General features: G+C 43.4%; 1 protein-coding gene across 6 annotated transcripts in view; it reads left to right on the top strand.

Annotated features, from left to right (window-relative positions):
- Positions 1-12,494, top strand: part of CSNK1G1 (casein kinase 1 gamma 1) — a 171,075-nt gene that overhangs the window by 47,363 nt on the left and 111,218 nt on the right. For 5 of the 6 annotated variants that reach the window (XM_090029370.1, XM_090029372.1, XM_090029373.1 and 2 more), the window contains one exon: positions 5,934-6,366. In XM_090029370.1, coding sequence (XP_089885496.1) covers positions 6,186-6,366 — 181 coding nt within the window. In that variant the 5' untranslated portion in view covers positions 5,934-6,185. Of the gene's footprint in view, positions 1-5,933; positions 6,367-12,494 lie in introns of those variants that run through there. The other variant, XM_090029376.1, reaches the window with a different exon arrangement.

Below are 12,494 nucleotides of genomic sequence, written 5' to 3' on the forward strand. Positions count from 1 at the left end.
GAGTTGAATGCTTTTGTTTGCCTGCAGGCCGCTGAGAGATCGTACTGGGTGTGCAGTCAGTGGTACAAAGCAGTTTCCATGAAGTTGACATCAGTCTGGGATTAACTTTTGTGTGGAGCTAATGCAGAGATGTATGTTTTGATGATCAACTTTACAATCAGTGCTAATGCAGTTAACTTGCCATTCTGGCTGTAATACAGCCAGTTTCTAAACAATGTCCTTTTATCATTTTAGCAAATGTGTGGCCAACCTTTCTACTCTTGTTTTGTTTTAATTTACTTCTTTATCAGAGAAGGGGTATAGACGATCAAGATGCTCACAAAATGAGAAGTAAAAGTTTCTTTGCTTTTTTTTTTTTTTTTTTTTAAACCAGTTTTGGTATTTGTCACCTGTTTAATTGCTCCCCTGCATCTGGAGAAATTTTGATCACTTGAAGGCAGGGGTATACCAGTAGAGATTTTGGAGGCTGATACCAGTAGCCGCTTTTTAAGGAGACATATTGGCTGATACTGATCCCATTTCTCATACAGCTGTGTGCAGCTGGTACATCTTTTGTGGTGGAAGGGAAGGGGAGTGGGGGGGCAGATCAAGGCCTGGTGAGGGAGGCTGTGGGGCAGGGGCTGGAGCAGGTGCTGTCCAGTTGGGGTGGGGCGGGACGCAGGACTGAGCCATGGCTTGTTGGCGGGGGGCAGCTCCTACTGCTGTTTGCATCCCGGGAAGGCATGGGGGGGGCATGTGCCCCCAGATCTGTGTGGGGTGGGGTGGGGCAGGGGGGCTGCAGCTGTGTGCTGGAGTCAGGGCTGCACTGGGCTCTTGGCAATGGGGGCTGGGCTTGGGGCGGGTGGCGGCGCTGGGAGGGAGCTACAGCAGGACTGCAGCCAGCCCAAATTCTGCTGTAGCCCCACATAGCCCCCCCTCCCAGTGCTGCTGCCATCCGTCTGGCACAGTCCTGGCTCTTGGGTGGAGGCAGGGCGTTGAGCTGGGGCTGTGCTGGGCGGGCAGTGATGGTGCTGGGAGGGAGGCTATGGCGAAATTTGGGTTAGCTGCAACCCCCTCTGTAGGCCCCCTCCCAGTGCCACTGCTGCCTTCCCCAAGTCCAGCCCTTGCCGAAAAGAGCCTGGTGCAGCCCCAGCCTGCCTGTCCTGCCCCATGCTAATCCAAGGCCCCCCTCCCCAGACAAGCTGTAGCTCAATCCCGCGCCTCGCCCCACCCTGGATGTGCAACGTCTTCCCTAGCCCCACTTCCTCCCTCACTGTGGTGGCCTTGATGTGCCCTTCCCCCCTCCCCACACCCCTTCGCTCCCCCCTCTTCTACCACAACAGACTTACCAGCTCAATGCAGCTCTCCAAGCTGCCTGGCTCTGCTCCTTGCTGCCTACATGCTGCACTGTGGCTGCGTGCACGCACAGGTATTTATCAGCCAAATTATCGGCTGCATTGGGCTGATTTTCCCATACAGCCAATTTTCTTTATGTTGGTACCAATCCGATCGATATCAGACCATGTATGCATCTCTACTTGAAGGGATTTGTGGAAGACTCTTGTACTGTATTAGATCTTGATACTTGAAGATTGTATTGCTTCCATAAACTGCTTTAATTCTACTGCATATTCCTGCTCACCTAATGGGAGCCTTTTAATAATCTGTACTACTGTGATTTTTAAGGATCTACTTTTTATTAGATGCCAACAACATGTGTTACATGGACACCGCCCTTGCTTGCTTCAGTTGAAATAATTACTTGGCTATTGACAGAGGTCTACAATAACCCTCTGGCCTTTTTGTGGAGTCTTCTGCACTGGGTATGAAAAGAGAAACAGCCAGTGCTTCCAGTTAATACCTCTGTTAACACTAACGACAAATAAGGGAGGAGAATATCCATATTTCCAACCAGTCCAAGATGTGGGTGTGTTGGAAACATTTCAGACTTTGCTTTTATACTGGTACAAGGGCTGCCAATCTAAGTCCTGTGCTTTTCTGTTGCTTTAGCTGACAGAACAGCCTTTCTGAGTAAAATTCCAGCTTTATAATCTTCCTTCTGCGTCTACTTAACTGTTGTAATCTTAAGTCTTGCTATATTTCAAAGTTCTGTCAGCATAACTATGATTGTACCTTTTGAAGTAGTGTAGCCCTGCTGGCAGAAGGTAGCTTCTGCTTGGCTGCTGCTGTGAGTTAGCATCTTCAGCTACTGTCTCTGGCAATCTTTGTTGCCTAATAGCTTCTAGGCCTGGCCTAGAAGCTATCTAAATGTTCCCTATTCAGTGACCAAGGCACTTCGTGTGTTCTGGTCTGCAAGCCTATTTTCACCAGTTGCATCTGGCAGATACAGGTACTACCATAAGAACTAGAAAATAAAACCTGACACTTCACTGATTTAGTTTGGGGAGAGGGCCTTACTTGGAAAGTTTTCCACTTGCCAGGGGTGAGTAGATTTTTTCCCCTAGTAACGTTGCAAATGGTGGGAGTTGTAACATCCTATGAAGGAAGCAACTGCCTATTTCTGCTCTGTCTGGCAGGAACAAGGGAGCACTATGTGTACTTGAGGGTAAAAAAAAAAGTATGCATGGAAGCAGAGGGGTTTTAGGGTTTGGGGCTTTTCTTGGTTTTGTTTTTAATAAACATCCAGTTGCCTGCATAGGGACAAGTAAACCTGTCAGACCCTGGGAAATGGTGCTCCTTGATCTATAACAGGCTGGGAAAATGCTCAAAGAAATGGATTCCATGCAACTAGAGGAGGGTGAAAATGTGACTTGATGATGATCAATAGATGACTTACATTGGGATGGTGAAGGAAGTTCCCAATACTACTGGGAAGCATTTGCTGAGAGCTAAAAGAACTAGTCTGTTCTGGCTAGAAAATTGGGTCAGATTTTGTGGGGGGGGGGAACCAACAAAAACCAAGATATATGTACACTAAGATAAGGAGCATGGACAGATGATAGTTATGGCAAGTCTGGAATCTCTTCTGTGCGACTCTTAATGTAGGCTTTCACAGCTCAGACAATTGCTGAAATGTTCTCTGCCTCTTCTTCATATGTATGCTCTGTGGGTGTCCTTGGATAATTAGCATGAATGCTTGCTTTCCGGAGGCAGTATCTCATTGTGAGGGTGACATGAGAGAGGATCTCTGACTATATTAAGGTTAGCTTGTGTCTTCCCACGTGCTAATGGGTTGTATCTTCGTAGACTCTAAATAATAATAATAACGATGCACAGAAAGATTCAGAGCTGTTCTGTTGTAGCTGACTTCTATCTTGGAAATCCCAGTTTTCAGAGAAAGTGGTAGTTCAGAAATGTGTTCTAGATCCATAATCAGAACTTGAATTTTCTCGCTTGCTCAAGGTGTTCATCTGAGGCATTGCTATTCACCTTACATGCTATGTAGGTATCTGGGAGTAGCATGACTGGAGACTGGGTAAGGCATTTAATCTAATTTTCGGTAAACATCTAATTCTGTTTGTTCATGCTGCTCGTTGGTTAAGTCTTCTGCTTCCCCTGACATTCTGACTTTGGTCATCTTGAAACCAGGTTATATAGGATACAAAGAGGTGACGGAATATTTTAGCCATTCCTGAAATCTTTTATAAATTCCCGGTAATCCATAAGGAACCCATGTGTGTGGGTGTGGCTTTATTTTTTTGTCGGCGGAAGGAATCCTTCTCTCTTATGCCTTGTCCTGTTTTATACAAAACAACTAAATGAACTCTAAGTCACCTTCAACTGACTTTTTCTGACCTTTCTTTGTTGAATCTTCTAAACTCTCTTATGTCACATTTTTTCCTGCTCACTTCCTTTGTCTCTTCTATGACCCAAACTGTGGTCAATCCAGGTGCAAGCAAATTTTGTGCTATATCACCATTAAGCAGCTTAGGTGCTACTGCATCCCACAGTACACCAGGCAGTCTTTCATTTAGTGCAGGAATACTGCTGAGGTTTTGGCAGCTCCAAAAAGTGTGTTGAACCCATTTGTATAATTCCTGGGGTAGAGTCAGTGCTGCCAGGTATGTGCACTCTTCAGTTCATTTTGGCTAAGTACAGACAGTCAAAAAGCCTGAGGCTGGATTGATTCAGCCTTTGCAGGTTAGTCTAAGATGCAGAGACTAAACTGGGAAACAACTGGACAGATCCACTTTTGATTCAGGAAATGTAGCCAGATGCCTGCAGTGACTCAGGCCAGAAGCTGGGAGGTGCTACAGCATGGCTCTCTGGCACATAGCCAGCATGGGCTGTGTGTTCGCTTCCTCTTCCTGCTGCCTCCAAAATCTCTGGGTTTTGCAGTCCACAGTCACAGCAGCAGGACTCTGCAGGGTTGCTCGTCACTTCCTCTTCCTGTTTCTAGGTGCTTTTGAGATTTGGAGTCCACAGTTGCAACCCAACAGTAAGTTTTTTTTTTAGCAGGGCAGGGTGGCACTGTACTCGGGGGAAAACACCCCCTCTCCCCCCTGCCCCAGTCCCCAGCTGGGGTTTGGGGTGTGGGGGCAGTCCCTGCTCCCCCCCCCATCCCTTCTCTGCTGAAGCAGACAGTCCAGCCCAGTGCAGGGCTGGAAAGCGTGCTGGGGGACTGTGATTTAACTTGAACCAGGAAGGGGTCTGGGACAGAAGTTTTATAAACCTGTTTGACCCAAATCAGTTAAGTCTGTTACTACATTCAACCAGGTTTATCTTAAACCAGTTTCAGCCATTTTGAAACTTGTTTATGTGCACTGCACATCTGTTCTGTTACAGGTTTAAACCAGTTTCTGATCACTTAAACTGGTTTATGGGTAACTTCTGTCCCTAGCCATAAAGTTTTTTACTGTGTTCAAGAACTGATTTCTGAGTGGGCAATTAGTGTAATAGCAAAACACCCATCTTGCCACGGAGATACAGATTGCCATCCCAAGATTATCAAATTCCTCAGTCTAAGGAATGATTTTAGGGTTCAGTAGTCTGCATGCAAAAGTAGGACTACCACTTTTATACATTCAGAACTTTTTTTGTAGGTCCCTGTTTTTTCTTGTAGTAGAGCCTTTCAAACTAGCAAAATGCAAATGTGTGCACCCCTGATGCACACAATGCACCATTTCTTTCTGAAAGTGAAGGGTATGCGATCTTGAATGCTTACTAATGACTAGCTAACTTTTTAAAAACCTGTTCTTCAAGGTAGCTTATTGTCTGTCCATAGTATGTCCTAGTATGTTCTGACATAAGTTCACCTTTCCCAGTTTGGGTGTAGTAAATTGTACCTTTAAGCATCGGGTTGATTTTGGTTGTTTGCTAGCTTGCAACCTTTATTCAGGTTGCAACAGAGTTGGGAGTTAGCAGGAGTAAGTCACAAATTCACTAATATGAATTAGCCAGGGTTGGTTTAAATTTGTACTTAAAATTTGAATAAAGTGGGACTTGTTTTCTGTGCTGTGGTCAATGAATAGGAAAACTATGTAACTAAATTCTTGGGTAGCACCTTTCTTCTGAGGAATGTGTAGATCTTTTCAATCCTTAAAAGTATAAACACTTGCAAATGAATGAAGTAAGGTGCATTGATTAAATAATTAAAAAAAAAAACCCTTTCATTTGGAGTTGGTTTTTCTTGCCCTTTACTTGATTTTTTTTTTTTTCCACACACAATTGAGCTTGACCAACTTAAGCGTAGTTTGTTAGCTTATAACAAGCTAAAACTAACTTTTAAAAATGTTTGCATTTTAGTCTTAGGAGTTCATTTTGGCAGGCTTGTTTCAAAACTGAGTAGATAGCCAGGGTCATCTATTCTTCATGCTGTTGGATCTTGTAATTGAAAAGAGTGATCTAGTGAACATCCCAAGCTATTAATTTTTCTGCAACCTAAATACTGCTTCCTGGAAATTGTCCAGAGTGTGTCTTTAACGGTTGGTACTTGAATATGAATTTGTAATTGATTTAATTCTTGCAATCTCGTATTTCCTTCTTTCTTTTAGGTTCTAAAAGACCTGCCTTGCTGACTTCTCCTGGAGGTAATCAACCATGTGGTATGCTGGGGAGATGCATTAGGAACCTGAATATGGTGCCAAAAGAACTCCATACATTTCTATGACTCTGTTGTAACCTGACTCAGTGATACTTTTGGATATATATATGTATATATAATATTTCTATGCTAAGGAGAAGAGTGCATACTCCCAATTCAGTTCTGCCAGTCCACTGGCAGAGATTTTTTTCATTGTAAGACCATGGACCATTCTAACCGGGAGAAGGATGAAAGGCAGCGGACAACAAAAGGAATGGCAGGGCGGAGTGGGCATAGTTCTCGACCATCAAGTTCCACTACATCCTCTGGTGTACTTATGGTGGGACCCAACTTCAGAGTGGGCAAGAAGATAGGGTGTGGCAACTTTGGAGAGCTACGACTAGGTAAGAACACAGATCCATTACTGGCTAGAATTATAATTCTTTAATTTATATTTCATGAGTGGAATTTTAAAGTCTGAGCCAAGAAATAGCAAGGCGCTTAGGTGGCTTTTGTTTTTTTTATTTAAGATAAATTGTTCTGATGTTTAAACCAACAGAAAAATCTGTGAAATTTGATGCATATTGAAATAAGTTTTCAAATGCCCAGATTTAATTTTTCAGCTATTTAAAAAAATGTAGTAAGGTATATAATAGATTACATACGTTCCATTGTTAGGAATATTTACAGACGCACAAATAAGTACATGGCATATCTAGCCAAAGATGTGAATTCTGAATGATCCTAGAAAAAACTTTTTGAAATCTGGTGAAGGCTTTGTCCTGTATATAGTCCCTATACACCTTTCATGAAGTTGTGTTACTCGAGATTTAAGAAAAAAAGGACAAGTACTTGCATTTTTCATCTTTAGTCTTCTTTGCAGTCATCCAGAATAAAGAACATGTTTGGTAACAGAGTTGCATTTGGGTCTTAAGAAGGAAAACTGGTTATTTTTTACATCATCCTCAAATAGCTTCAGTGATGGTAGTTGCTTGTATTCAAAGAGCATAACTTTTGAGAATCATCTTTAGCTTGGAAGGAGTGTTTTGTGGCTGTCCTTCTTGCTTTGTTTTGTGCTGTTTCTGCTTTTGTTTAAGCAGTTGCATCTCTGTTTTGTTTTGTGTTCCTGGACCAGCTGGGGATTAGGTTGCATGCAGTCTCTTGTGAACGCTTGCGTAGCTGTTCTTCCCGGCTTACTATAAATAAGACACTTGCAGTAAAACACCCGTAGTCTAGCTTGTACATCTGAGTGAACTGGACTGTTCTGCTTGCAGGCCTGAGAATGCTGAAAGGCATTTATACCAAGTAGGCTGACCTAAGTATCTTCACCAAAAAACATAGCATCTCTAATACTGGCTGCATGTTGGTTCATTTTAAAACATCATAACAAGCTGCTGGCTGGGTGGTATATAATTGCAATTTTAAGCTCTTTCTCGTCTGTATTTTGTCTTGAATTTCTTTTAATTTTGCTGAAAAATTGTCAAGCTGCTTAAATAGCTTTTACAACCTAAACTATTTTTAAGTGTTTTCAACCAGGATTTTTGCCTGTCTTGTAGTTCAAAGTACAGTAAGCAGCTGTGGGAAGTGGGAGGTGTAGATTCTTTTGTAATTTCAGTTCCTTTGAACTTAGGTGAGTGTAGGTGAGAGATTGCCAGTGGCTTCCAAAAAAGTTGGGGCATAGAGATGCGTGCATAAAATATTGGTTAGTGAGCCTTTCGTTTCAACGTTTAGGAGCACAGAACTAAAATGTCTATGAAGTGGAGAGATGGTGCATATGAACAAAAGTGTAAATGTGATATAAAGGCTTTTGAGTACATCTTTGCCACTGCTTTTGTCATGAAGTTTTTCAGAAGAACCCATATACATTAATACCTGAATGTGAAAGACTTGGATAACATACTTTGGGTGCATGCCACTCCACTCCCCCCCGGGAGTCTTTGTAAGGTAAATGGAATAATCCCATTTCTAGAGCCTGACTCACTGTACTAGGCGTCTTGACATTTTATGTTTGGTAAACAGATGCCAAAGGCCAAATTTCAATGGAGCTAGGATTTTAAACTAGCAGAGAATAGATTTTTGCCCCAGAGTGAAGGGGTGGGAAGTCATCTGTAAGTTGCTGCATGCTGTATGCAGTGCATATGTAGGACTGCCTTTTTGCAGCACCAGTCAGCAGTTACTGAAGTAGATTTCTTTTTTTATCTTACATATTTCACAGTTTCCTGTATTTACCACTAAAATGCACTAGAGCTAATTGTATGACTTGGAAATAAACATCAGTCCCAAATATCGATTTCACTAGAACTTCTGATGCTAGTCTAACTGGGTCTTTGTTTTCTTGGGGTAAAGGGGACTGTCAAACTGCTTTGGAACATAAAACTTCCCATCCTTTCCTGCAATTGTTCTGTATTAGTTGTTATATCCCACCAAGCTGATGGTTATAGCTTTAGGTAGAGAATATCCAGAGTCTAGTCTCTCTTGCTTCCAAGGTTTTGGCTTTGTTCCTAGCATTTTGCAAAATGTTAATAATTGGCGACTTAACAGTGGGTTAGAAGCCTGCTCAGGCATATGTACTGCAAACAATGTTCAAGATGAGTGATTTGGGGGTGAGGAGTGAACTTCTTGAATTGAGGTCCTGTTTTTAAATATGAACAGGACAGATCTTGTTAAATACTGTTCAACAATGAGGCATTGTGTTCTGCCTAGTATTAGCTGAGTACAGAGCTGTTTCAGCAAACTGCATTCAGGAGGCACTGTTGTCCATAGGTGATAATAAGGAGAACTTAAAACAAATGTGGGATGTACACAAGTGTTAAGGGTCCCTGAAAATTATTCCTCCCTTTTGTCAGGAACATGACTACGTTCATTAAAATGGTTAATTTAGCACTTTTTTGTATGTTATGTTTGACATTTTGTGGTGCTGCCCAAATGTAAACAGTATCATCGCTAAACCCAGTGCCTTAATACTAGATTTAACAAAGACACGGACAAAGAAAAAAGTAAAACCCAAGTGTGAGAGGCCAGAATCAAAGGTTCTGACCTGAATGGAAGGCCTTAACACTAAGCCTCCAGTCACTGGTGGGGGACATTCTGCCAAAGTAGAGGATCTTTAAATGGTGTCAACCGAGAACATCTTGACTTCATCAAATCAAAGCGGGACCTTGGTTAGGCCACCCAGCTGAAGGCTTTTGGAGGCAACAAAAGTGGTTGCCATTTCACTTGGGAACCTTGCCTGCACATATGACATTCTACTGGTTTTTATAATGTCAAGTCCCTACCTTGGTTATTGGAATCTAGGGCTGTGGGGCCGCTGAAGGCTGCTACACTGGAATTGCAGCATGCAAGTAAAATGATATAAATACATTTATAATAATAATATATATATAAATAAAAGTCTACCTGGGATAACCTGCCATGTGCCAGAGGGCATGTGATATGGGCATTCCCTGGGGACAAGTAGCCACAGCACAAGGTGTTAGGAACTCAGTGTTACAAATGTTCTGACCTGTTGCAAGGAACTGAGAGCCTGCAGCAGAATTGCTCTTTTTTCTGGGGATGTAGTGGGGTTGGGGTTGCATGACGGCTAGACTGGGCTTCCCAGTGGCATAAGTTCCTTGCAGCTACCACTGCTAGTGTCACTGCTACAACCACCAGACCCGGCCTGTCTGCCCTACTCCCACTACCAGGGATGCCTGCAGGCCAGGGCATGCTTAGCTGGGCTCATGGGATGGGTCTGCAGGCAAGGCCGGGGCTGGGAACAGGATCGTGGGATGGTGATGGCACAGGGCTGGGGCCTGGGCAGATCTGTGATCTGCTCCCTTGCCTGACCACATGTTGTCACTGCCCCATGATCCTGGTGTCTCCCAGATGCTAGCCCCTGCCTGCTTGTGACCCCAACCCACGCACCTGGCTGAGCGAGTTCTGCCTGCGAAGGTCCCACCCCATCTCTCTGAAATTCCTACTCACCCATTCTGTCTGGTACCCCTGGACCATTTAGGGAGTTTGGATGAGCTGTTGCAGGGGGTGATGGGGTTGCTGACTTGACCCACAGCAGCTCACCAAATCTCCCTAAGTGTCCCTCCAACCCAAGTAATTGCCTGCTGCTGCTTTAAACAGTTTCTGGGACTGAGCATGCAGAGTCTGCGTGGCATTCTCCAGGATAACATCTCTAAAAGCTTAGTCTTCATGTCAGCCTAGTCCTTGGAATTTTTTTCAAGCTATTATGACTGCATTTTTGCATTGGTAAATCTTTGCTCCAAATCAGTATGGAGGTGGCTATTAACTAACCTGCAGTAGAGATTTTTAAGTGGTGTTCGTGTTCTTTTCCAAGCTGAGCTTATAAACACTGCTTTAGTTTCACCTTTCTGATATCGATGACTCATGGCACGTTCATGGAAAGTGAGATCAGGGTTTGATGGAAACAGATTATTTTGCTATGCTCAGCAACAAACTGATTTCTTCTGAAAATGTGAGATTGTGTTCTTTCTCACTATGTAACCATTGAGCAGGTTGGGCACAAAGACTTTTTTTAAACTATTGTTTCATCTGAAACCTTTACAGCACTGGGGAACATGCTTGTGACAAATTGGCCTTTTGGTTAGATTTTTTGCTTCACTTAAGGAATTTAATAGTACAGAATAAATTAAAGCTAATTAGCAAACTTGGAAGCGTTCACAATTGCTTTAAGGTTTGAGGTTTTTAACATCTGTATTTGATAAGCCATTACAACTCTGAATACTAATTAACCCATTCCTAAGCGGGGGTGCGTGTGGGTGGGGATGTGCATGCTTTATGGCATGAATTCAGTCCTGTCCTGACAGACTTCTGTATTCGAACTAATTATTCACCTTTTGTTTGGGGGGAAGGGAGGTGTTCTCTATTGTTAACGGTCAACGCTGAGTCAACAAACACCAGTTGCTGGACAGGGATCTCAGGGTATGATCTCAGATTGAAAACCACAAGATGGGAAAACAGGGAATCCAAGATTTCTTAGCTGTATCCATCTTCCTGGAAACAAAAGGTCTTTTTTGATATGGGAGTAGCCATTTTGGCTGCCCCATCTGGAGCAGTTCAGTAACATGCTTCAGGCAAGATGCTGGAGGTGATTCATAAACAGTGCTAATGGAAGGGCTACTTACTGCGGCAGCAAGCCAAGGACAGACTCTACTAAGCAAAACAGAGATGGGAAATTTTTATTTTCCCACATCTTGTACCTCAACAAATCGGAGCAGAATTGAACAGAGCTATCAGAAAGCACCTCCCTGAACTCAGGGCTGCCTCCTGTCAAACTTCAGATTCCTGCTGCTAGCTCAAAATACAGGGGCTGCTACTGCTCCCGGAATAATAAACTTCAACTAATTGGGTCATGTGTTGGACAGGAACAGTGCTCAGTTTGTGTGACTGGCAGGGTAGTGACAGGTGAGTAAACTGGAGCTTGTCGTTTCATATGGTGAAGATTTAACTATATTAAAAGTCCAAGCTGGAGACATCTGCTTTAAAAATGACACCAAACCCAGCACTGCTAAATTTGTACGGTCAGGGCTGTCTAGCTGGTGGCCTGCAAGGGGTTAACATGCAGTCTGTGGGCTCCTGACATTGTTCCTGCCACAGCAGCATCCAGGGTCTCTGGGCTTCTCCTGTTCCTTCCTGTCCCTGCTTCTGGGCCTAAAATGATACAGTGGGATGGGGTGGACTTCCCTGTGCTGCATGCGTGGCAGGGGTTCTGAGGCTGGGGGTGGGTATGGGCATAGCGAGTGGCTTTTTGCCCCATGGTTTGTCGACCATGCAGCCCAGAAGCTGGACAGCCCTGTACTCCATTATTAAAGCTAGTGCCAAAGGATAGATAAGCTGCTGTACAGAATGGTTGCGAATGAGATTCTTACTGCAGTGTGATAGATGGTCATTATGCCTGTTGCATCTTACTGCATCACCCAAGCTTTTGCCATTCCAAAGGTTGATTGAATTGTTTTCCCATGTAGTATCCTCCAGTCCAACAGACAGCAGAGACTCCCTATGCCTGAAGAAGGGTGATTGCACCTGAAAGCTTGCCAAGAACTTTTTTTCCAACTATTCAGTTGGTCTAATTAAAGATACCACATCTACCCAAAGAACCTTGCCTGTCATTGGTATAGATAAGCTAGTATAAGCTATCCTAGCAAGCCACCATGCTCCTAATGAAAATTGTAGCTTATACCAGCAAATCGATTCGTGTTTTTGTTTTTAAACAAGCTGCTTGAATAGAGTAAGCTACACTAATGAAATTTTTTGATCCATTTAATTGCTTCTGTACTTTGAGGTTTGTTAAGATACTGTGGTGGTCAATGATGGAAGGAAAAAGGTATACACTTGACTAAGAAGTCTTGCTTCTACACCTAAGTGTAGACCTGAACCAAGTGCGGATCCTGTTCCTGGTGCCTACTCAAAGCTGCGGCGCCACTGGATCCAGCTACCTGGGAGCTAGCTGCCCTCTTTGAACCTGGCTGCTGACTTGCACGTGCTTTTGGTATTAAGGATGCCTGTTTCCCTTTCTAACAGA

The sequence above is a fragment of the Crocodylus siamensis genome, chromosome 15 (genome assembly GCF_052110815.1).
Source record: "Crocodylus siamensis isolate JL-2025a chromosome 15, ASM5211081v1, whole genome shotgun sequence".
Lineage (NCBI taxonomy): Eukaryota > Metazoa > Chordata > Crocodylia > Crocodylidae > Crocodylus > Crocodylus siamensis.